This window comes from Zerene cesonia, chromosome 14 (assembly GCF_012273895.1).
Source record: "Zerene cesonia ecotype Mississippi chromosome 14, Zerene_cesonia_1.1, whole genome shotgun sequence".
NCBI lineage: Eukaryota > Metazoa > Arthropoda > Insecta > Lepidoptera > Pieridae > Zerene > Zerene cesonia.
The window spans coordinates 8,503,248-8,531,156 of NC_052115.1; the positions used below are offsets into that span (position 1 = coordinate 8,503,248).

The following is a 27,909-nucleotide window of genomic DNA, read 5'->3' on the forward strand; positions in this document are numbered from 1 at the left end:
TATAAGCGGAATTTAAAGCAATTTCGTTTACAAACATCTGAGTTACCATAGATTTATAACCAAAACACATTAAGATACCGTTCTTTCATTAAGATACGGTAATTCCGGAAAAATACTCAACGTACCAACTGCGGAGAAATAGGTGGAGGTAGTTCGCAAACAACAATTTTTGTACGACCTTCAAGACATGTAACATCTTAGTCGCCCCGTGACCACGCTCGCTGTAAAGTGTTCGAAACGTCGGGTTAATAATAGAATAAATCACGTTTAAGATCCGTTAAAAAGTCATTTATATTCTAAATGCCATAATTCATCAACACAAAAAGCTCACAGTAACATTGTCACAATGACAGCCACAAGAACTCAGCTCGCCGATAAAGTTTTACAAACTAATTGACCAGCGCAGAGACGCTTACTGTCAAATTAAATGAGTTTATCGTAAATCGCATTAAAGGATTGGGTCGGCCACATTAAACCTGCTTGACCAACTTAACTCACCTCTCGCTGGCCGTAATGTTTTATTGGAGACAAATACCGACTTCAAAAAAGGAGGATCAATTTGACTGCATTTTTAGTTTAATATTATTATTATTAATGTATAGATTTTTGCAACCTAAAGTCTATGGATCTGATTTGGACGATATTTGGTATGTTAATAACGCTTGAAAAGATTTGTAATATCCTGATAAATATAAGAAAACCAAGGCTGCGACTAATATTTCTTGAGCTCGAAGTAGTATCATTTTCTTCATTTACTTTCGCATTTATAATATTAGTAGGATGCTAGTAGGGATAGGATAGTAGGAAGTAGGATTAGAAGGGTAGGATTATTTTGCACAGGCATTCAGTCTTTCTTAGCAGCGTAATTATTATTAGTGGAGTCGCAAATCTAGCTAACCGAAAATAGTCAGATTTTAAGAAGAAAGTCTTCAAAATAGATAATAATTTGTCAAAGTAATATTATTAGGTACAAGGCATTGTTTTGTTGAATAAATATTATACAAGCGGTCCGCCCCGGACTAAACCTATACTCAATAAATTATTATCTAACACTGAAAGAATTTTTCAAATTAGACCAGTAATTACTGAGATTAGCGCGTTCAAACAAACAGACTCTTCAGCTTTATAATATAAGTATAGACAATGCAAAGGGATACACGGAACTGTACTTATGTTATCGATATAAATTTATTTAGATACATTTACTAGAAAACCCGGCGAACTCCGTTTCGCCACCAGATGGCTGTATGTGAAAAATTATTTTCCCGCTTTTCTGTTCAAATTTTTCCTGAATTTTCTTTGCTATAAACCTCACGGAGCCCAAGATCTTTCCAACGAATGAAAAACCGTGGAAATTGGTTCGTGCGTTCTAGAGTTATAGCGTCAGTAAGGAAAACCCGACTTATTTTTATATAGTAGAAGATAAGAATATTAGATAATAGAGTTGAGGAAACCGATAATAACGTACTTTACAATATTCAAATCTTTAGCGATAAAAAGTGAAGTCCCGTGTCCCCTAGTGGGGTATGGGGTAGATGATATACATCTGTTTCACTGATCGATTTTCTTTATGGACAAGTAGGTGATCAGCCTTCTGTGTCCTGCCAGACCGAGACATTTTTTTTGTGCGTCCCTACCGGGATGGAACCCAGGACCCCTCGGTTCTAAGGTCACGCGTTAACCACTGTACCAAGGAGGCGGTCAAATCTTTAGCGATATTTCAACGTAAAAAAGTTAAACAATTCCAACATAACACTTCGAAGCCTCTTTATTACGCTTGCGTCGGGCTTAAAATACCGCGATAAAATTACAATTTAATCATGATGTTATCTCACTCTGGCAAGAGTTAAGCTTTCGCATAAAAAGGACAAAATTGCTGTCAGTATCGTTGCTGGGTTTCGGTTTGTTTATAAGTTTAAACTTACTAATTACTTGAATAGAAAAAAGCCCCGTGTCCCCTAGTGTGGTATGGGGCAGATGATATATGTACATCTCTTTCACTGATCGCTTTTCTTTATGAATGTAGGTGATCAGCCTTCTGTGTAGCCAGACTGAGACTTAGTTTTGTGGGTCCCCACTGGGAATCAAACTCAGGACCCCCCGGTTCTATGGTGACGCGTTATCCACTAATTCGTTGGAATATTTTAATATTATTAGTACCGCAATCATTCGGTACTAGTTTTCCCATTGTGGCATTGCCCGCGTAGTCCAAAAAAACTACTATTTACTGTTCTCAGGTTTCAAGTTATCTTGGTACCAAAATTCAGCCCAATCGGTTAATTGGTTTAAACGATAAACAGAGTATTTATATGTAGACATACAGAGTTACTTTGTCATTAATAGGTGTCCTTTTCCCCACCTTTCCCAGTCCATTTCTTTATTCCCATTGACAATCTTTTCTTCCCTTACTCTTTAAAGCGGGCAACAGACTTGCAGGGGTCTACCTCTGTAAATGTTCATGGGCAATGGTAATTGTTTACCATAAAGCGAAACACCAGGTCAGTTGCCCGCTTATGACATGAAAAAAGAATCTTAGCCTCTGAGCATTTTTCACTAAAACCTCAATAAAGGTATTTAACTTCAAAGCGGGTAAGATAATGGTAAAAAGCACGAGGAAAGCCGCGGGCAAGCAGCTAACCAGAAGTATCGTCACAAAACATTCATCTATCATACAACCAATCTCATAGATTTAATAACATCCCAAAATAGTAATACATCATCGCTCCAAACTAATTACTTCCTGTGGAATGTGTTTAGAGTATAATAAACTATTATATTTCAATTTAATATTTCATTTATTGTGAGTGTGTTCATTGTTACACGCGAAACGATTAAATGGTTTTATTTTAGTTTCGGGTTGTATAACGAATGTTTAGGAGAGTTCAATACTTTACATTGAATAAGAACTAAATAAGAGACTTAGTATTATACAACATAAGCTTACAAAAATCTGTGTAAATAAAATATAAAAAATCTTCAACATTTTTGTTTTTCTATTATCCGGTTTTCACGCAAAAATGACTGGACGGAATTCGATTAAGCTTATTTAGCTTATATATAGGTATATACATACATATATATATATATATATATATATATATATATCTAATATATAAAATTCTCGTGTCACAGTTTTCGTTGCCATACTCCTCCGAAACGGCTTGACCGATTCCTCTGAAATTTGGTAAGCATATTGGGTAGGTCTGAGAATCGGCTAACATCTATTTTTCATACCACTAAACGATAAGAGTAAGGCAGAACAGCGTTTGCCGGGTGCAGCTAGTATATATATATATATATATATATATATATATATATATATATATATATACATATATATATATATATTGTGTTTGATTATAAGCGAGTGTATCTTTAGAAAATAGCCCACATCAAATTCTGAAGCAGGACACCGACTTTGTTTTATACTACTTAGTCATCAATTATAATATCGGAAGTCAATGAAAACGAGGTGATAGTACATTCATTAATCAGTACAAGACACGCGTTCTTTTGTAGCTTTTATGGGATTTCATTAACATTTTTTATAAATCACCTAGCTTTTAACTGCGGCTTCGCACACGTTAAATTCGGAGTCGTTTAATAGATGTTATTATACAAAAATACCTTGAATCACTCTATCTATTAACCCCTAAAAAACCCCATCAATATCCGTTGCGTAGTTTTAAAGTTTTAAGTATATATAGGGACATAAGGACAGAGAAAGTGACTTTGTTTTATACTATGTGGATTCCTCGTGGAATCACTAATTTTCTACACTCATCATTCGAAATAACGTTCACTTGAAAGAGCCTATAAAAGGTCAGATAGTTGTCCAATTATGGTGTTAGGTGCCTTTATTTTAATTATTTTGTTTATTAATTTCAATAAAACATATCTATTCGCTTCACAATGAAGCTTTTTAATAATATTTTAATATCGAAACTAAATTTCTATGAATAAAGCCCGCGATGCAATGAAAGTGTAACCTATCTTTTAATATAACACAATAGCTTATATATAGCGGTCCGCCCCGCTTCGCTCGTGGTACATATATAGCCTATAGCGTTCCTCAATAAACAGGCGATCTATCACTGAAATAATTTGTCAAATAAGCATAGATTAATTAAAATGCTAAATGAGGCACAATTTATTTCAGGGTTTTAGCAATAACTAACGAACATAAAAATACCCGCACGTATAACATCACTAAGAATAAGTACGATTGCCGAGTTATACCAATATTTCAAACGATAAAATCTAAAAGACTGCAAATGTAAAATTACGAATAGCAGTTGTCTTTCTCACAGCGTTTAAACGAAGCCAAGAAAATATAACCAGATTAACACCTTCAGTCTTAGTGTACGTTTTCATAACACTCATAAATATCGCAAGATTTCATATAAATTTATCATTTGCAGTTATAAATTCTTGAAGGTAACGTAAAATATTGTTTATGTTTTTTGTATCGATATCATCAGGCGCTTGTGAGACGTTAACATAATTATGCCTTGTTAATTTTTATGTGGGAAAAATAAAGATTTTTAAAAATAGAAATACGGTTATTTTTTAAAAGTTCGTTGGGTAAAAGATTTGGAAAGTGTAGAGTAAAAATACGAGAAAATCGTTTGAGCTTTACTTTAATAAATATTAAGATTTTCATTATATAACAGCTATTTGTTTGTTATACGGCATCCTTTTGGATTAAACTTATTATGGAATTTATTGCGGTGCAGCGTCATTACATTAAATTGCAACTGATTCTGAAAAAGCACCTTACAATAAATACGTTCACAATTATATGAATTAAAACCAAGGCTTTTTATATTTTTATCGAAAATATCAAAAGGACAGCTAGGTCCTCTAGTTAAGACTTCATAAACTAAATAAATACTCTTAACAACCTCAACACTAGTAATATATAGCTCTTAGTAAAATACTATGTTGAGTTATTTCAATTTAAATAATTTTAATATATAGAAATAACATTCAAATGCTAAACGTACACCACTAGGCATGCCTATATTCATGGGCGGGGACGCTAACCATTAACCACTTGTGACTAACCAGTTGGTTGGTCAAACAAACGAGTTTATTGTATAAATAATAAAGATAACGCTTAACACCTGCTCACCACACATTGAGTTGCTGGAACTTACCTGGAAGAAGGAATGTGAAATTAGTAAAAGTACATAAAAAAAATCATATTAAAAAAAATCATTTATTTCTTTCAATAATTTCTAGACTAATCTTTGATCAATCATTTAGATTTCGCTTTGTAACAGCTAACTCAAGCTTAGCTTAGCTTTAAAATAAAAATGAAAACTTATGGTCATGATAATCCACCTTGCTACATAGTTTCCAGCCGCCAATTTTAGGATAGTATACAATTGGCGCAAGTGTTTTTCAAACGATCATAGCAATAACATGACATATATAAACCTTGAAATAAATACATTATTTACTTCATAATAATTATTATTCACATAAACATTCCCACCGTTCACACCAACTCCATCTCAATAAAATAAAACCAATTGCATTACCCACATCGCGAATAACAATAAAGATTTCCTTCATATAAAACCCAATAAAAATGTAAAACAGACAAGAAGCTCATTACTACGACATCGAGATAAAACAGTAATTAAATACACAAGTTTACACAAAATCTATTACAGTACGTCCTTTCTTTTAGAAACCTGATAGAATGCTGCGATAAGCGATCAGCGAGTTGCATATAACCTGTAGCAATTTTGTGGTAAACACACCGTAATAAAGTAAGTGAATAGAACTATTTTTTTATGTCATCGTTGGCCTTGGAGCTGGTTGCCTCGTCTGATGGTAAGCGCTACCACCGCTTATGAACATTTGGGCGTAAGGTCGCCTCTACAAATGGATGGCCGACTTCAATTTTGGGCTATTTTATTATATATTAATATTGGGATAACTCGCACCGGGGAAGTGCACACCCCCACAGGAAACCGGCGTGAAATAGTGGCATGCCACTGCGTTTCGTATGGTGAGTGGGGAAACCGGATGATCCTGATATTTATGCACACAATATATAATCTACGTGAAATGATGATTCAAAAGCGTTTTTGAAAATAGTTTGAACAAATATATTATTATTATTGTGTTTGAGTTTTAAGCGGGAATAAAGCCGCTGCCTCGCCTGCTTTGTGACAAATACTAAATGTGGCAAATGAAACAACGTAAGCCGGTTTCAAACAATTATTATTGAAATAACAAGATGTTATCTGTTAACTGGAAATGTATACCGTTGTTTTTAAACGGAGCGTCGTGTCTCCTTGTGAATATTGCTATTTTTACATAAGTACCAATAAATGCTAATTTATTTTTTCTGTTTAATGACTATTCAAAGTCGTTTCTAAACTAAGTTTATTTTAATAATAATAGTTTTAGTTTAAATACATATATCGTGGCATGGAGCCATGGTAGGTGGACTTTTATACATCCAAAACGTGATTATAATGGTTGAGGTTTATTTAATAGTTGAGTATTTGCTTCTATGTTACAGAAAAAAAGCCCGCAAGGGATATTGGCAGTTTTGTATCGAGTAGTGGAACAGTATAGGCTAAATATAATGAAAAAGTAGGAAATGCGATATGCCGCATGCATTTCATTATAATATCGTAACATTTTCGGGAGGTTAAAGTATCATAATATGGTTAATATGCTATTTAAATTTACGAAATAGACTACCGTTATTTGAGAACACATTTAATAAATTAATACCTTTAAAAATAAAAGTTTCAACTAAATTCTTTTAGTAAAAAAGATATACACTACTAAGATATGATCTCAAAGATGAGAATAGATCGCATCGTTTAGTTATTAGTGGGTCACACGCAAAGTACTCATTTACAAGGTGAACTTGATTAAAAAGTAAGAGATAAATAAATACAATTTATTAGACTGTTCATAGTCCGTCGAGTGAGGTAGTTTTTCTATCACTTAACAATGTAAAATATTATTTTATATTAAATCCATTGAGTAGAAATATTTATATCTGATTTTAACATATTATTATTAGTATCACCTGTATGTTTATAAACGCACAGAGTTACGTCAAACTCTATCCTATATAGGATCCGTAACAATACAATATGTTCATAAGTTTACCTTCTTATCCTGTTGGGGATCGACAGGTTTATATAATTTCCATACATATACATTTATATAAGACCAATTGGGTAGTTCTACTGTGTGTACTTTCCTTCATTTTATTATTCTTTATTCTTTAAAAGCAGGCAACGCATTTGCAGCGCCCCAACCTCTGCAAATGTTCATGGGCGGTGGTGATCTGGTACTATCAGGCGAACCACCAGCTAGGTTGCCCGCTTTGACGTAAAAAGGTCTCATTTAAGCTTGGCCTAATTCGGATAATTTGAAGGTGTTTCAGTTTTTTGTTAAAAACAATAATTAAACTATATTTATAATGTTAATCTTCGCCCGTCTAACTCTTTTTCTATCGTATTGAATGTAAAGCTTACAGTTATGCCTAGAGCACAGCAGTGCTTAAATAAATACATATTTCGATCACAACAATATAGTAGCTGTTTCTATAATCCCAAATCGGTTGCCACGGAAGCGTATCGGTCACGGCGCGTGCGCAAGGTCATGCGATCCGATCGCTGTGTGTGAGTCAAACCGACATTCATTATTACACTGCAGTAGCTTCACACATGTGTGCGGACAATATTAACCTATTAAGTATCTCATACAATATAGATCAAAAATAATATAGCAAGAAGTATAGTGTGGTTGCGGATTCATCTGAATGCTATAAAAATTTATGGAAAGAAAGTAACATTTAGCATGAAAGCTGTATACGTACCTACAAATATCTAGACCCTGTTTTATCGTTTTGATACTAAAATCTAACTTTCGATATATTTAGGTTATATTTATTTATTTCATAAGCCGAATCAGGGTGTGGCTTTATAAAACCTCACAATAGAAATAACTGTGTATCGTGCTATGAATATAAACGCGATATTCCAACCGAAAACCGTATGAAATCTTTTTGCTATCTCATATAATGTATTTGTTAAGGATTAACTATTAAATAGAGGCATTTTTCATAATGCCCAGGCGAAGAGACATGTCGGCGAACTATTAATAGTTATTTCAGTTTTAAATAGCTTGTCTTTGTTCCATTTCTTCTATATTAATATTGCAAACATGCAAAATTGTGAGATTGGATAGTTCATTACAATTTCACGCAAAAACCTGTTCGAATGACAGTGAAATTTGGTGCTGAGACAGATTATAGTCTATATACGCATAGACTACTGTTTATACAGGAACCACGCGACCGACGCGGGCGGCAGTTGTTATTAATGGGAATTATACACACAGGAATTATAACACAGTTTGAAAATATACCTTAACGATAGAATCTACTCATTTGACTTACTTGCTCAACAATGCGAATGGAGACGATAAGATAACCTTATGAAAGTATAATATTTTGGCAGATTCTTAATCAGTGTACAAATTTTGTAAATCTGTCCGCTTAAATGGATCAAAATCGAGTATAGGGTTTGGTTACATATAAATTTACAGGTGAAGCTAATAAAAGCGTGTTAAAAATGCCTTTTTATTACTCGGCAATAACATATATACTACAATTACATCACGCATGCGCGGAGGTAGCTACATATAGCATCGCTTTTATTGCAAGAGGCGACAAAAACTTGTCCTGGCGTACATGGTATGTTTTAACTAATATGACGATGTGACAGGTTTGTTTGGGCTATAGCTAGCCTTCGAATACTTTGTTTATTGTATTTTGTTAATGTCTTACGAGTTGATAGTAGATTTGCAATGAGTATGAGTTAATTTAGAAGTAGGGTCATAAGCTTTTTTTTATATCCTTAGTAGTTATTGTTAATGTATATTAATAACTGTATTATATTATATCTTTTTTAAAGTCTACATATTGTGTAACAATATTTACTTATAATTAATTCATTTTACTGTCATTAAAGCTCTTGTTGATAATCAATTGACCTTTGAAATGGTAACCACAACAAAATATTGCAGCTGTTAAAGCTACAGGTTTCCTGAGTGCCCGGAACAGCACTCACAAAAAGTATACAATTTTATAGTATTTGGCTTGTTTGATTTCACGCGTATTACACATTTAGTAATTAAAGACAATGAGATAATAGAATGAATAAATCGCGTTTAAAATCCGTTAAAAAATCTTTAATTTATAAATAAACAATATTATTTTTCTCTAAAAATACTGTTAGTTCCATGTAGAATATAGGAAATATTCTTTTGCGTGTTCTTATACTATTATCTTGTAATTTGTGTGTGTTGGTTTAAATATTTCTATAAGATTATGAATAATAATGTTAAGTATTCGTAATTAATCAAGCTTTAACGTTCGTATCATTTTTTATGTTTATGGCTCTATCTACACTTTGGACATAATATTATTTCATCATCATCATCATCATCATCATCAGCCTATATATATGTTCCCACTGCTGGGAGACAGGCCTCCTATGAGGGTTATATAATATTATTTATATATTATTAATTACTAGTTGAGCCGGCGAACTTCGCAACGCCATACAAAGTTTGGTGATGCATTTTTCTTTATATTTCTTACCATTAAACCTTCCCTGGATTACGAATGAATGAAAACCAAAATTATCAACATCCGCTGAGCCACTCTCGGGTTTTAGCGAGACTAACGAACAACATTTTATTTCTTCTATATACAGAAGATTAAGAGATTTAGCCATATTCTATTATGTTATTGTTTTGTTGTTATAATTACGTTTTAAATTCGTTTCGAAAAAGTTGTTTTTAAATTAAAATTTTAACCACGTAAGTTATAGACGTTCAATATAATAGGAAATAGGAATATCGTATAAATTTTTACAACAATGTTTTAGTATTTTATTTTAAGAATTTCAATTAGAAATTAGCACCACCTAGTGCTAAGACCATATAGGGCGACTTATGTAACTTGCATACTCCGCTTGCCTTACGCGCGTAATGAGCTACATGCCGCCAATTATCTGTATTTATTATCCAACACTAGCAACGTGACCAGGCTTCGCGCGTGGTCTATTTATCTGTTTATGTGTACCTTCTAAACTATAGGTTAGCAAAGGTAAAAGTATCACTTACGTATCTTTCTTGAAGTTTTATAATACCCTAAAATGTTGTGTTTTATGAAATATTTAGGAACCAATTTCACTTTGAACACAATAAATATATCATTGCCTCTTTTGTCTATAACATTTTCTTAATACATATTTTTTTTCATCATTCACAGATATCATCTTAATCTATATCAAAATTTTCTGTATCGAGCCATTTTTATGACAACATTGTATTTCTATCGTTCTTATTACCGTTTTTTTTCTTATGAATTAGGTAATTTTCTATACATTACCAATATTCAATTCAATGTTTGAATGATGAGTGCTGTATGTACTTATAATTAGAGGCCAATTTAGAATGAAAATAAAATTTTATATCTGAAATTTTGAATATATTTAAAATTGAGCCATCTTTGGTACATCAATAAATAAATAAATTCAACCAAATCCATTGAGCACAAACGATAAAGCATAACAGACACATACATTTAGATACATAACCTTATATTTATAAGATGTAAGTACATTCCAATCCATACTCCATAGAAAGTAAACACGAGTGATTTTAAAAGCAATATCCCACTAACATTTCACTTAACCCACCTGCAGTAAACCTTCGAGAGTTAGACAAACAGACAAACATAACAGGCCACTGTGAAATTCAACACAGCCGTCTCCCTCTAACGAATTGTTTCTAGATAAGTGCGAGAGGGACACAAAAGGAGGGAAGTGTGAACTGCTTAGTCTGTTGAACGAATGTTGTCGTACGATTTAAGTGGATTGGTTATTTACGTTTGATTGACAATTTTTGTCTGGACCCTTTTTAGTGTATATTCTATTAATAGGTACTAGCGTACCAAGTATTGTGTTTTTTTGGTATAGGATATAGAGACTTTGTTAAAATTAAGAAAAACGCCTTTGAAAACGGACATAAAAACAGTTTACGATTTTAAAATGTGAAATGTTTGTTTTAACAAAATTCTAAGTGACATTAGATATAGACATTATTTCACACACATATGAATAAATAATGTGAAACTCAGCCTATTTTATATATTTACTTAAAAAAAAGACTATTTTCTTAAAAATTTATCGGTTTATCCGACCGTTCATTATATTAGCATTAATAAATACTAATTACACACTATGGTAATTATAACAGTACCACAATAATTCATCCAATTATGTAAGAACCTAATATATTACATGCAGCCATCATTTATTCATTCAATTAGAGAAATTGTCATTAGGCCCGCAATTTGTATCCTTCGGCCGACGTTATCGTGTCTTTGATGTCGATAGTGTTGCGCTTTTATCGATAACAACATTCCGTAAATTTTATTCGCTATAGCTAATCTATTTTAGCGGTGGTTTTGTTATACTGCAACTGAGGTGGATCGCCTGATGGGATACGATCACCACCATCCATGATTGCAGAGGTAGCATCTCTTCAAATATGTTACCCGCTTTTAAGAGGTAAGGGATAAGGAAAGAATTGACAACGGGAATTAGACTGACAAGGGTGAGAAAAAGGATATAAGCCTCCGATTCTCCCATCAATAGAACGAAATACATGAATAGTAGCGTAGTAGCACGCTACTAATTCACTCCTATCTTAGTGGGGGTGTGATACTTCCCCGATGAGAGTTGGCCCAGTTCGTGTCAAAGCATGCTCGACACCCACACTCCCACACTCAAAGCTCTAGACTATCCTTTCAAGTGATTAATGTGAATGATTGATTGATGTGATTCGACCTCCATCTTGAATTCTTACTTTGCTACGAATACGAGTTTTTATGAAATCGTTTGATACTGTCAATGTTTCATTTTGAACCATAGCGCGATCGTACGCTTCAGGTATATTTGAATACAGGTATTTTATTTAATTAAGTATACTACAAACAATGAACTTACTACATAATAATTAATAGCAATATTCGTGCTGATAAATATGTATAAGACATAATGTGAAACTTTAAAAACTGTGTAAATAACACAGTTTTTAAAGTTTCACAAATAACAACACAACAAAAGATAAATAATATGCATTAATCTTTTAATATTTTATTAATTTTCTTTAATATTCATAACTCATTTAATCTTTACCGTACATCGATAAACAATAAACTTCGATAACACAACATCACTACCCTGCGCCTGCGCATCTCATAATTTACATCCGTCCAATTTATAGCCCCCGCGCACGCACCAAATCGACTTGTTTATAATCTGTGGCGTAGAGTATGCATTCCTTTGTAATAACCAATTTTGAGTTCTCATATAATAAACAATTATCTCTTGCTTAATCATAGTACATAGAGTATTATGTTATCTGTGGTATATTTATTTGTTGATTATTTATTGCATTTATGTAAATAAGAATGAATGGACAAATCTGTTGCTAACTGTAAACATTTTATAAAAACTCGAGCATTTTTTAAGATTTGATTAGGATAGGTTGGGTTTTAATGGAGAAAAATTGAAAGTTATAAGTTTTTCAACTATCATTCCTGCTGATTTCATCAAGTAATATGTATCTTTAAAAATATTTACCCACAAGTAAATAAAATTCTTAATTACACCATGTTATCAGTTCTTTATAGACGTTCGATTAAATTTCCTATGTTAAAAGCAAGCGGAATCACGGTGCATAACATGTGCAGGAAGGAGGAAGGAAGCCGTAGCGACTCACCCGGTTGCCCACATAATCCTACTGATATTATAAACGCTAAATTTTGTAAGTATGTATGGATGGATGTATGAACGTTTGTTACTCTTTCAGACAAAAAACAGCTTATCGTATCTGGATGAAATTTGGTACAGAGATAGATTCTAGTCTATATAAGCATATAGGCTTTTTTACCCCGGTTCCACGTGAGTGAAGCCGCGGGTTACAGCTAGTATGTATATAGTTGAATTAAACCTTACCTAGACCTTACCACAGTATTATGTTACCTGTGTCTAGGCAATATTGAATCTAGTCAATACTATTCTCCAATTGACTTTAGTGTTATACATTTATTTACTAAAAAGTGTTGACTTTGAGATTTCCTAGATAAATATCGTATCTCGGTACTTAAATTATGTTTGCGACCAAATCGATTAAGTGGTTTAGGCGTGAAAAAGAGACAGACATGTAGAGTTACTGTCGCTAACATCAATAGAAGTTTAGTTTCGCTACACAGTTACTATTATATATGATAAATATTAAGATATAATCTATTTTATTTTATAGGCCACAAGAATTTTGTTTCGTCTAGTTTATTTTTTTATCTAACCATTAATATTTTAATGAGTACTGAGATAAACAAAGATAGATATAGGCTCCTAAATTTACTTGAAATTCAGATAAGACACGTTTTTAACTGATTAGAACTGGTACATACTCTTCAATTCATGGTTATAATTGTAATGGTAAAACATGTAATATTTAAATGAGGATAAAGCTTATCGGATGAGAATTTAAATTTCTTTTTTTTGTTCCTATTTTATATACTCAGCCATTTTTATTTATTTATTCTTTATTGCTCACTTGCACACTTTCAAAATATAAAAAAGAAATAAAATTTAACAAAAACTAGTATGCAAATGGCGGCCTTATGGCTAAAAGCCATCTCAACCAGACAACCGTTTTTATATACTTTTTTAAGAATATTCGTATTGTTTTTACAGTATCTACAAAAAATTGAATCGCACAAAAATTTAACGGGTCTACACGAAAGGCATCAGCTTTCAAATGAAAACGAATCATCAATGTCGATTCACCTAGCCGACAGTTATGAGATAACAAACCAATCAAACACAGTCGAAATGAGAACCTTCCTTTTAAATTTGAAAATATATACTTACATATCTTAGTTAATTCAATATAATGAAATATAGTTTCCATTACCGACCGCATATTTATAGCAAACTAGCAAACTCGGCGAACTCCGTTTCGCCACCAGATGGCTTCGTTTTTCCCGCTTTTCTGTTGAAATTTTTCCGGAATTTTCTTTGCTATAAACCTCACGACGCCCAAGACCTTTCCAACGAATGCAAAACCGTGGAAATCGGTTCGTGCGTTCTGGAGTTATAGCGTCAGGAAGGAAAACCCGACTTATTTTTATATAGTAGATTAATGGGCGATAAGAAAAAAAAATAGTTGGAGAATTAGCAATAAATGTTCTCCTTATGGAGAGACATGCGCATACTGCCGTTCCATTTAGCTGCATGCAAATTAATATAATTACAGTAATTAATTAAAAGTGGAGCGCGAGTTATCAGATTGCGAAATATATTCAGTTAGTCAATGCATATTTGTATGGGAAAACTTATTCGATGCACTCAGCATTGAATTAGTCTCCAGTCTACACTAATATTATAAATAGGTAACTTGTATTTTTCTATGTTCGTTACGTTTTCACGCAAAATTCTTTCACCATGCGAAATGCAGTTTCACTGCTATATGCCATGCATATATATGACATGGGCTGTATACGTATCACGGGCGAAACCGCAAACAGCTAGCTAGTATATTCATAAAGTTATGGTTCAAGTTTCATCACTCTTTTAACAAAATATTTTTTATAGATATTGCTATAAATAGCTAATAATAGTTCTTATTGTCTATAGACAATAAGAACTCATCATCAGGCCATATATGTTCCCACTGCTGGGACACATATGAGGCCGTAATCCACTACGCTCAGGCCATAATCCACCACGCTGGCCAAGTGCGGATTGGCATATGTCACATGTAGAAAGGCAGAATGGTGAAGCGTTAATTGCATTAAATTTTCGTAAAAATAACGTATGTATGAATAAGATATGTTAATAATTTTTGACGTTATCCTGTTCTCTATCAAACTATTACGGAATTCGAGTATTCTCCTTGAAAATTGAATATTCGTATTCGATTGTTTTCATTTCTAGAAAACTCTATTTCATTTGATTGCAGTGTTCTGAAATCAAACTTGTTAGATCGAATCCTGATTATAAAATATAGTTTGGTCCAGATCAGACGCCTGTAATCGATACCAATTTTCATAATATTGCAATTAAAATTTCAAAACAGTCGCAGTAGGTTATTAATGTGCATATGTAAATGCCAATCTTGAACGTGGTGCGTGCAATTTGTATATTAATTGCTAATTTACGCCCGCGGCTGCGTTTACTTTTCAGAAGATATATGTTGCTAATGTCCAGTCCAATTTGTTGAGCTATTTCGCATTTTGAGGTTCTTTTTTGCAGTTTTTATGACCGGGTTTAATAAGAACGATGTCAATATTTTATCATTTATGTTATGTTTAATTTAAAAATGAAATCATGTTTATAATATGTTATGTGGCCTACCTGATATATTGGCGGTCAAATACATTAACAGTGGTTCTTTGGTATGTGAAAACATAATTATTTTAATGACTACTAGTCAAAATATCACGCCGATACAAATTATCGACGACAACCTAACATGACTTGTATTGTAATATTTAAATACGTTTATTTTTTATTAGCAAAAAAGAGCGTTTGAACTATTAGTACGAGTTGACATAGCAAAAACCTTTTAAATAAATCATTTATTCACAATACACGCATCAATCAAGCAGAGAAAAAGCACTGTACGAAACAGTAGCGACACGATAGCATCGTCGTGTTCCCGCCAGCGGCCATGTTTGTTATTTTTTTTTTCGTATCAGGCAAACGCACCTCTCTGTTATGCCGCGCATACTCGCACTGCGCAAAACTCCACCACTAATTGAGTTATAAAGCGTCTACGACTGTATGATTTTATATAAACCACAGACTATAATTATAGGAATATGACAGGTGTAAAATGTTATTGTATAGTCTATAATTGCACGTATGAAAGCTGTTATATAAGGATGGTCGATATAATGCACTGAATGTGCTAAAACAGGTACTATAATAGATCAAGAATCGCAAGTGATATCTCAAAATTTTTATTAATATTATCAATGTTAAAAGCTGTATCATATAAGGTGAAGTAGACTTCATGTATCAGAGATAGATATCTGTGTATGGCATAAAGCAGCTTCATCTATTTAACTGATAGATTGTTATTAAAATATAACATGTACCTATTATGAGTGTGGGAGTCGAGCACACTTTGGCAAGAATTGGGCCAGCTCGCACCGGGAAAGGTACCAAAGCCCCTTGACGATCGGTGTGAAAAAGTCCCGTGATACTGACTTTCGTTCAGGGAATGTGGAAGCTGTAGGTCCGCATCCTTTTCCTCACCCTTCATACCTACTTCCCTTATTCAGTTCTATTATTAACAGTTCTATTTGCTAACCACCAGGCGACCCATCAGCTCCTTTGCCAACTATCACAAAAAAATATTCAAAGCTACAGATCTAAAGATAAAAATAAAATACTCACTCATTGCAACACGTCACCATCTGCTGCGTCACCGTCACTAGCGTAGTCGTAGTAGTCGTCAAAGTGTCACCAACACACTTTTTCCTAGAACACTCATTCAACACTGCATCCTCTTTCAACGGTTGAAGAACTTCTTTCACTTTATTAGGAGCACTTTTAACTGTGGATCGATGAAACCTAAGATTTGCTGTCGTCCTTCCATCAGTACATATCTCGGTTTCTTCTGTAACTACTGCGCCTTTCTTCGTCCTGGAGACTGTTCTAGACGTTTTCCCAATAACATCACCGTTTCTATGTATCTGTTCATCTGAATCTACAACTCTATCGTCTGGAGGTAGACTGTGACTATCGTCCGTCAGTATATCTTTAAAATCGTACAAGTTAATTGGTTTTCTTCTTTGGTCGTTTTGCCATTCGAAGCCATAAATGGGTTCAGATTCGGCTCCGAACCATTCTTTCGTTTCATCCGGCGCGGGATTTTGTGTGACATTGTCTTGGAAGAAGTCGTCCGTCAATTCAGTTATCTGAGCACCAGGTCGTTTTAAATCTGTGTTGTCGAACATGCCTCTGTCCATCGTGTTTATTTTTCGTCTACCATATAACTGTCTATAGTATTTCTCCTGGTCTCCATACATCCAACACACTTTCCACCATTGTTTGCACATTAGAATATTCGCCGAGTTTGACGACTTGACATGTCTGGTCGCGGTGGTAGACATTTTTCCGAAGTTTATCACAATTATGCTAAAAATGGTTTTAATTGGAATGTAGCATCGTTTATGTGATATGTTTATGATAAATTGATGATTATGTGAGTGTAGAGTATTTATATTTAATAAAAATTGAGAAAATTGATAGTGAATCAATTTATTGCCGATTCATCTTTGATTATTGCGTTTAAATTAAATATGATTTAGCGTTAATTTAAATTTTGTTATCTAAATATCGTAAAGAAAATACTGACTTATAATTAATTTTTAACAAAAAACTAAACCGCCTGTTAATTGTCAGATCTAGACTAAAATGAAATCAACATTCAGATAAAAAAAAATGAAAATCGGTTCACCCCTAATTGATAGCTTCCTCCTCTATGAAGTCAGTTAAAAATGAGCTTACACAACCGTGAAAGTTATTGTATGAATTCTTAAATGCAAACAAAACAACATTTCTATATTTTGCGTCATTGAATATGTAGATTATTTAAATATGATTAACCTCATATTTATATGCTAATGGTCACGGATCTAGTATTCTCACGATTAACACAATTTCGGCCTTTTAAATTTCAAATATAATTTATCAAAACGTTTGAAGAAAGAAGAAGAAAGCTGTACAAAAAGCGAATAAATCAAGCGAGATTTGATAGCTATACAATTGAATATATGGTTATATCATCGAAAGGCTTTAAACTAAAAGTTTAAAGCCTTTCGCCTTTTATATCGTTGATTACACACATTAAATATTGTCGTAAAATTTAAATTGTGGAGGTATTTACGGTTTGATAATAAACAAGTACCGACTTGAACTCGCTGGAACCTTTTTAAATCCAGTCAATGTACATAAAATGTTATAATATAGTGGGTATTTCCATAGACATAAGAATTTTTATGCTTACAGTATTCCCAAACGGAAAATGTATGGTATTTTTATGATTAACGATGTATTAATCGCTTCTGATATATTGATGTTTAAATCAATGGTTTTGGTTTAGAATAGAATATTTATGAAACACCTAATAATCTTTGATTAGATTCAATATTTTAAGGAATTTATAAATTGACGTTTCCTATTAAGATTAAGATTTATAATCAATGATTTTTTATTGAGAATATTATTGGATCAATAAATTAAGTCATATTTAGAGTTTGATGCTTAATTTTTGATACTTTATAAAGTTTCCAGTAAGATATATAGTATAGACTAGGTATATACAGTAGTAATTTTACGTCATTAAGAGAATTTTACGTCATGTACGTATGTTTCTTACGATTTTAATTTTCATTACGGAAGTGCATCTTTACAAAGTTGGGCTCTTCTATGGGTGGGGTGAACACCTTTTTAGAAGTAGAAACCTATCTAGGTTATGCTATATAGGAGCCCACTTCTCCTTCCCTGGTATCTAACAGGGAAAGAGAAGTGGACTCATTTGGCAAATGCCTTTTCTTCCTCCAGTTCTCTAACAAAAATATTCATTTTTGAAATTCAGACTATGACAACCATTAAGTTAAGATTATATAAGAGACGCCACAAATGTTATCAATAGTACTTTAAACGGAGCCCCCAAATAAACTAGCCTAATATATCGATAAGTGCAGGCAGTGTCGAATGCATTAGCACTCACGCGCACAAAAAGTTAAGTATTCACAAAGGGACCTTTCCGATCACGTCGTGTCGGATGAACCATTAAAAATCAATTATCGATAAAAAAGAAAACGTCTGAGTAACCCGCAGGTGGCCGGCCCTCAGCCAAAGCTTTTCAAAAGCCAGGTCAAGTTTGGTTGTTTGAAATATGTACGCAATAAACTATGGGAATTAAATTTATAAGCTCGTACACGTTTGTTTTGGAATAAGTTAATAACGGTTACAGATAATTTATTAGCTGGACGGAAAATGAGATAAGCCCCTGGAGAGTCGAAATGAGCGGCTGGTTGGGGCAAAGACATAAAAGTAAAGGATTTCTTTATGAACCTATAATCTATAACTTTAATAATGTAGGTATATTCAATAGTAATGAATAAACAATTGAATAGATTTTCTCGGATCGTCGTTGTTGTACATTTCGATGAGACTTTATGTAGCAGATAGGCGAATATTTTTTTATGTCTGAAACTAATTTCATATTTCTTTACCAAAAAGAACATACCTCTATTATGATTATTACATTTAACTTTTTAAAAGAACATTTTGCGATTTCACCATATGGGATGTAAGATGTGTACATGTCACAATAGATAGATGACATAACTTCTATCTTGTGTGACCATATGACCATAATCTTCAATTATTACAATTAATTGGATTTCATTTGATTACTACCAGGCTGTTTTAGACTCTAAATTTTCTAATAGTCATATTAAACATAAACATTATTAATTTTATATTTTAACAGCGGTTATCCATTTATAATTTCACCGTTTTTATACTCCATCTAGATGCCTACGGACCCAAAAACTATTCTCCGAAATAAATTAACGTAGATAAATATATATCGCTACTACTAAAACATTTCATTTGTCTAAAACCAATTTGCATTTGAAAATCAATTCTAAGAATATCGGGATAGGGTATGATTTACAATCGACATATTTGTAATTTTCGTAGCCTGAGGAAAGAACCCAAATTATTACCGATCAAAACAGGATATTTAAAAAAGCAGTTTATTTCCTTACCTGGAGTCTCATCACTCATATTTATAATGACTCACTTTTTATGGTGAAGTAATATACTTTTTATAATTTAAAAGGGAGCAAATGACGAAATTGCGCTCAACCGGACAGAACAGACAGTACAGAATTGGTTAGTTCCATAAAGCCAATATTTGTTTTTTATATGGTATGAATACACATTGTTATAACTTATTTTGGTGATAATAGCTGTTGTAAATTATTTCATTTTTTGTATTTATAAATAAAACGAAATTTAAAATCAAATCAAAATAATCACTAGTTTTTAAGCATAACATTCCTAAATTATTTGAAAAATTTTACTGCATTAAAAAGTGAACATTATTTACATAGTTTCGATTTTCAATGTTCAATGTTCTCAGTTGACATTTTTAGAATTTTAGAATTCAATTTTTTTTTCTGTATTTTGGCGCGTTTTTTTTAACAGATAACAAATACTTTAAGTAACTCAGATCTACAGCACTGGATTGCATGATGCGTCTTACTGCCGCTTTCAATATTTGATTTCAATTCAAATTTTCCAAATTAGCATTAATAGTTCGTTATACATCGCTTCCTTATTTAAGTATGTAGGAACGACGAAGTGACTAAAAGCTGCCATGCATTCGAAAACGTTATCTATTAGATATAGATATTGATATTGAATCTCAGCGTAAGGATTCTAGATTATTTCTCAGAATTATTTCAACACATCGGACCATCCGTCAAGGCTTGTCCCTTGAGAAAAACGCTCCAATGACGCCATAAATATATCAAACGCAAAACAATTTATATGTTCACTTTGATATAAGAATACGCGAGGGCGTAACTCGTCATAGTGAGGCGTTTGGCTGCAGGCAATCAATTGTAGAACTGGTCCACGCTGCGAGTTGATTACGTTTTGGAGATTTGGATTCCTTATCTCGTACTCATGTTCTATATTTACATGTTGTATCGATTGTTGTTTGATTTCAGAGCTATGAGTTGCATACGTGTTTTTGTTTATGAAAGTGTGAAGTCCCGTGTCCCCTAGTGGGGTATGGGGCAGATGATGTACATTCGTTTCACTGATCGATTTTCTTTAGGGACAAGTAGGTGATCAGCCTTCTGTGTCCTGCCAGACCGAGACATTTTTTTTGTGCGTCCCCACCGGGAATCGAACCTGCCCCTGGAGGGGTCCTGCCCCTTGGTTCTACGCTCACGCGTTAACCACTGTACCAAGGAGGCGGTCAATTTTGTTTATGAGGTCGTCGGTTTTGTTTATGAGGTGTACGTTAAAACATTTCGATATAATGGATCAGTTTCAATTAGTTGGTTTAAGTTTTGAATTAAGCGTAGTTATTCTGTTATTGGTCCCTTAATTTTAGTGAAATGTCTCTGCCATGTGGTTCTTTTGTTAACCGACTTCAAAAAAGGAGGTTCTCCATTTGACTGTTTACCTCATGACCTCTAACCTAGTTCTGAAAATTTTAAGGTTTAGAATTCGAAATGAACACCAAGCACTGTTCCACGCAATCTATGTAAAACTGCCAAAGATTTAGACACCCTCAACCACATAATGTCCAATAAAACATTCGGTTCCCAAGTCATTCTCCACGGTTCATGAACATAACATTACTGAAGCTCAGTTGGCGTTCCGAGAAAGTCATTTAGTCGTCAGTGGGACGTTTAGCTGGCGGGCACAATTTGCAGAGACGAGGTCCGCTCAAATTGTGCCACCGTTCGTAAATATTGCGGAATGTGGTTATGATACCCCTGGTACTTGTACTCCGACTGATCATTTATATAACATGTACATTTATACGATGATAGGAGAAAATAGTTTGTCGATGTTATATTTCGACTCTTTCAATTTCAATTTATTTGACAGATGGAAGGAATAAATAAAGAGAATTTATTCAACCAGCCACAATTAATTATATGAAAAAAGAGAAGAGAAATAGAACAATGTAATAAAATGTCGCAGAGAATCACCAAAAAGGATCTAGTTTGGCTTATGCCAGGGATGAACCTGACGCTGCTTTTTATCTAGTTCATAAGAAAGAAATAACATAGCAGATATATGAACAAACTTTTTTAAATAATACGTAGAAATTTACTTTGTCAGCACTACAGTCAGTGTGGTCTTAAATTTATTACTTCTAAACAATGTGAAAATTAGTTTGTTTGGATGTTTGTCCGTCACTCACGCTTACCTACAGAAGGGATTTTGATGAAACCGACTTTTCAACTAAACTACTACTACTTACTAAACCGAACGGCAAGAACCGACTTCGGTGATAGGATTTTTTAATCCCGATGAAATGATACCTTGGGATAAATAAGGAATAATAATAGATAGAATAAATTTACTATTGACTGCAAGTATCGTAAGTCATTTACGAGAACTGAAGGAACAGAAGTAATACGTTTAACAACGAACAGGGCAGGGCGATGGCGAAAAAGAATCAAAATATATGTGGTTAGCAAGAACATAAAGTTACGTTGTTGAATCGAGCTTTTTACCTACACTTTACTTGTTCAGACCGTAAGCCGATTTGCCGCGTTTATACGTATCTTGAATGAAGTCTATCCAGATTTATGTCGCATTAGGTAGCCTACTATTACTCAGTATGTAGACAGTAGACATGCTTAACTAGATGGGGCAAACTGACATTTGTATGAAAGCATAGCGTTCCGTAGGTCAATGATATATCGATAGCAATTCTTCGCTTGGATTCACACGTTTATTAATATTATTATATTTTTGTTATATATTATACTAGCTGCGCCCCGCGGTTTCACCCGCGTTAGTCTGTATCCCGTAGGAATATCGGAATAAAAAGTTGCCTATATGTTATTCCAGTTGTCTAGCTGTCTACGTACTAAATTTCATTGCAATCGGTTCAGTAGTTTTTGCGTGAAAGAGCAACAAACACACACACATCCTTATAAACTTTCGCATTTATAATATTAGTAGGAAGTAGGATGTTCAGTTTTAAGTGATGGCTAGACGACCTACATACCTGTTTTTTCCCACAATGGAAAAAGCAGAGGCAAATAATATTAGCACTTATTGCTTTGCTGTCCATAGAATCTGACAACATTGTTGCGTATGTATCATCTAGTTAACTACATAATCTGTGACACAGATCAGTACGAGGGGAAAATAAAGGCCACGACACGTTGTTTGTCGAAGCTCTGGGATGAATTGTTTGCTCAAAACCGGTCGAGCTACTGTGAAAATGTTATGTTTGACAAGTGTGGTACTTGAAGCTTCATTTAGGCTTTGGAAGAGGCATTTTCAGCATAACATCAGTTAGACAATTGAAAGACATTGTGACTAAGTTCATTTATATGAGGGTAGAGAATGGTTTAACATGGAGATAATATGTCTATTTAAATGTAAACTATACAAAGCGACTATAATGAAGGCTGGAAAACGAGAGTAAATATTTTTTTAGAGAATATAGAAAACATACACATTTGTTTATGTTTATCAAGTGTCCAGCTTTCGAAGCAAAGATTACTTAACAAGACACTAGAAACTAGACAAATTTAGTTACTAAATAAATCCAATTGATTCTTTTCCTTCTATAATAACAAAGTACTTATACCAATTGAATTATAAAAACTATTATGTAACCTTTTCTCTCATTTCTTATGGATTGTATAATATTCTTAAATTCATGTTAAACTATGTGGAGATATTTAAATTCTACGTAAATACGCAATTAAAGTAAGAGTTTGGAAAGTATCAATCACCCTTAAGAGGCATAGACAGGGCAATAATCACGTCAAATGGCCAGTTTTAATTATTGCCCCATAAGTAGGCCGGAGACTGATTAATGGGCCCGCTTCTCGCTCGACGAGTTTTGTCATTCCCACTGTGATTAGGCTAGGAATTCTATTAGGTTTTAAGTATCCTGGTTAATTATGCTTGCTCTTGTGTATTACTAGCTGCGCTCCGCGGTTTCACCCGCGTAAGTCCGTATTCCGTAGGAATATCGGGATAAAAAGTTGCCTATATGTTATTCCAGTTGTCCAGTTGTCTGTGTGCCAAAAAACATTGCAATTGGTTGAGTAGTTTTTGCGTGAAAGAGCAACAAACACACACACATCCTTACAAACTTTCGCATTTATAATATTAGTAGGTAGTAGGTAATAGGATCTATGTTTTTTTAAACAGCCTGAGAAAATAATGATTCGAAATTTGTATTTGTTTTAACATGAACAGTACTAACTTATTGGTTTATTTTCTTGGAAGAGCAAGTAAAGATATCATGAGAACATGTCTCATTCTCGAATTTTAGTAAGAATTAGAAAATGACTTGTTAGATTTTATTGTTTCGTGCAAGCTGTTGCAATCAAGGAAGCCATCAAGTATCAATTATCTTGATTCATTTAGCGATTGATATTATATCGATTTAAGCCTTAAACAATAGGGCGGTCTACCTTTGCGGATATCCGATCAGATAATTCATTTATATTATCAATCTATCAATCAGAATACAAGAAGCAGATCTGTTAATTTGTGCTCTGAGCCCACAGTGACTTCTGCTAGCTTCCTAATTTTGTATTCCTATTAAGAAATTTCAAGAATTCAATGATATATAGCCAACTAATTAACTCATGTTGCTAAATTTTATATTTAGTTCCCTAATCGAATTCAATTTGAACGATCTTTTAATGTGTATACATGTCATGTTTTATGCTAAAACCTGATAAAGTATCAACTTCCGCCACCAATTGAATAATGCATCTACATGTAATTACATGTGCGGCAATTTTTTCTCACCTTAGTATGGAACAATTGTTACATCGGGTAACCTCATATCCCGTTAAATAATTGCTTGAACTCATCTCCGCCTCCACATTCCTTATTGAGAGCGAACAATCACTTATCTATGGTTAATTATTTACAGAGGCCTCTAGTCTATGTGCGATCGTTGACGAGGGTGTGTTTTTCTTGCTATTTATTAGTGGTGTGCTTTTATTTTTATTTTAAAGTGTGTTTATTGCTTGAGAACGTGTTAGTAAAATGAAAATTCAAAATTCCCCGTGCTCTTATTTCAGCGCTACAAATCTGAATCTGATAAAAATTCAATTACTGCTACTTAATATTAGATAATAAGTAATTACTTTTACTGGATGTTGGGTTACCGTACACAATGCAGTCAAAAGTTCTATGAAATGAACGATTCCATTCGAATCTCATTTTAATAGAAAAGCTTTAATTACTGAATATAACAGAAAATGCCTAATAATTCTAACTTAGTCTATCTCAAATTTAGCCGTGAATCAGATAAGTTTTTAGACTTTCGCGTTAATAATGTAAGGGAAAATTGCTTATAAAGTGTAGTAACTATTCACGATAGACTTGAAAGCTAACCCTTATTTGACAAAGATCTAGATACACAAAATATTAATTATTCGGTGCTCTTATAATCTCGACCGGTCCAGTACCTGGCGGCCATAATAGCGATCGATAATTCAGCTGAGACAGTGCCGGTATCGCTGCGCGTGCGCCGATTAAACTCAGGCAATCGTCGGCGGATTGAACAGATACTCATCTGTTGGAGGCCATTTTCGTTTTGTTTCTTGGTAGCTTATATAATTGTTGGCAATTGGTGACTGGAGAAGTACAGGTCTGTAATGGTTCTTTTGGTTTTTTAGAGAAACTACATTTCGCAATTTGAAACTGAGTTGAAATTTTATTCAAAATTTGTTATATGCACAAAAATATATATTATATACGCGAGTAATTCATGGATTGCTTGATACGGTTGTTCTTTCAAATTTGTTTGATATTTCGATTATAGACAAATGACATGAAACGAAATATCAATTGCATTGGAAATAAAATCCTAGATATTAGGATATAACAATAATCTCAAATTTGCATAAACTGATAAAAGACATGTTGAACCTATCCGGAAAATTTATTAAAGTTTTCGTTTAATGTTATTAGTCGATTTACTATTTACGTACAGATTTTTTGACCGATTGAAAAAAGGAGGTTGCTCGATTTGACAGTATTTAGGTATCTGTTGTTCTGTTAACTGTTGAATTATGTTCTTTATAAAAATTATACGTATCTTTTAATTTATACACATAGCTGACCCAGCAAACGCTATTCTGCCTTACTCTTATCATTAGGGATATGGAAAATAGATGTTGGCCGATTCTCAGACCTACCCGATATGCACACAAAATTTCGTGACAATCGGTTCAGCCGTTCTGTAAGAATATAGTAAATAACATTGCGACATGAGAATTTTATATATATAAAGATCGAGATTTTGCATGTATGTTTTTATATTCGTGTTTTTCACATTAAAAATGTAATTAAAATACGAGAAGTAATAAAAAACACTGACGTAAATAACAACTTTGTAGGTATTAACAAAAAATCGGTGCTTTATTAATTTTAACTCTTAATGTTAACTTAGTCGAGTTATTCATATAGGTTGTTAACATCATTATGTTGTATTGTATACAGGCTATTATCCGCGGTTTCGCACACGTTAAATTCGGAGTAGTTTTATTTATGTTATTTTACATATGTAAACCTTCATCTTGAATCACTATATCTATTAAAACAAAGCCCATCAAAAACCATTGTTTAGTTTTAAAAGTTTAAGCATACATACATACCGATACTTGTTGTACATTATTACTGCTGCTGTTATATTAGTGTATAAGTTGTTTGGAAACCAATAAAATAAAATTAAAAAGTAAAAAGATGCGGAGAGCGACTTTGCTTTATACTATGTAATGATATAAAAACTATTATTCTCAACAATAAATATAGGATATATGTCAGACATTGTCTCTTTTGCGTTGATAGTTTTACTTATGCAAGACATTTTAACGCATCATATTTTGTATTGGTTTTTTATTCAACCTTATCAATAATAACACAATTAAAAGGAGCGTTTTGATTTAAGGTTGTATCACTGCTATTCAATAAAATCGGCGCTCAATACGTTTCAACATTATCTATTTCTTTGCACAATCTTACGCACGTACAGAGTTTATACAAAGATGAACCGCCAACTTACATCGAATATCATAATCAGAAAACAGCAGGTGTGGGGAAATGGCCACACAGCGATGCGACTTTCCAATTTATTTACCTATTCAATACAATTCCCACGTGTTTCCATTAAAACACTGTAATCCTTTGTTGCGTTCACTTTCTCAAAAAACACTGACACTCAGACATTACGACAGCATTGTTTCACAAACAATTACAAGCGCAAACACATCTATTTGCTGCGCGGACGCATGCTCAACTGAAGAGTATGGCTAGCCAACCGCGAAACAGCGGCGAGCGGGACGGAACATGGCCAGGACTCGCGTGCGAGTGAGACGGACGATGTCATCCTTTGACAGTAGCTATTCAAATTTTTGTTTTATTACACATGTCTGTTGTGGCCCGTAAATTATTTGCGCTTTAATTGGACAAGTGAAAGGTTGAAACAAATCAAGCTGTCAACAAATATGCTTTATAGAGACGCTTAGATATCGTTTATGGTTAATTGGGCCCATCTTGGGTTTTAATCAAATTATTGGCGTAGCGATGGTGTATCTGTTTATTTGTTTGTTATCTATTGCTACACTCTTCAGTGTTTTTTTTATTTATGGTTTGATATATAAGACAAATGCTTTATATCAAGAGTTCTATTTTCCGATACATTGATGGAGGCACTATTAGATAGACTTTTTTAATGTTTTAATTGCTTTTTTTTGTAGATTTTATACTTACATATTCATCTAGAGTAACTGTTTATTTAACCACTATATAAAGCTCGATTTAGATACATTCATTTATGATAGGCAACATAATTTTAACTTACATTCCACTGAGCTTTCCGAGTGTTGTATTTTTTTTTTTAATTTTTTATGCTTGGCTCAAGGATAATCCCAGTTTAAAATTTGCTTATTTGTAAATACATCATATTATGCATACTCCACAAAATATATAGTCTATATTCAAAAACAAATATTTA

At 33.3% G+C, this 27,909-nt stretch overlaps 1 protein-coding gene across 1 annotated transcript in view; it reads right to left on the reverse strand.

The window, feature by feature from the left end:
- Positions 1–27,200, reverse strand: part of LOC119831955 (protein prickle-like) — a gene marked incomplete at its 3' end in the record, with an annotated part of 114,383 nt that extends 87,183 nt beyond the window's left edge. Inside the window, exons 1-2 of the mRNA XM_038355526.1 lie at positions 27,034–27,200; positions 16,533–17,276 (exon numbers count right to left, since the gene is read on the reverse strand). Of these exons, the coding sequence (XP_038211454.1) occupies positions 16,533–17,251 (719 nt within the window). The remainder of the gene's footprint in view (positions 1–16,532; positions 17,277–27,033) is intronic.
- Positions 27,201–27,909: the final 709 nt, after the last annotated feature.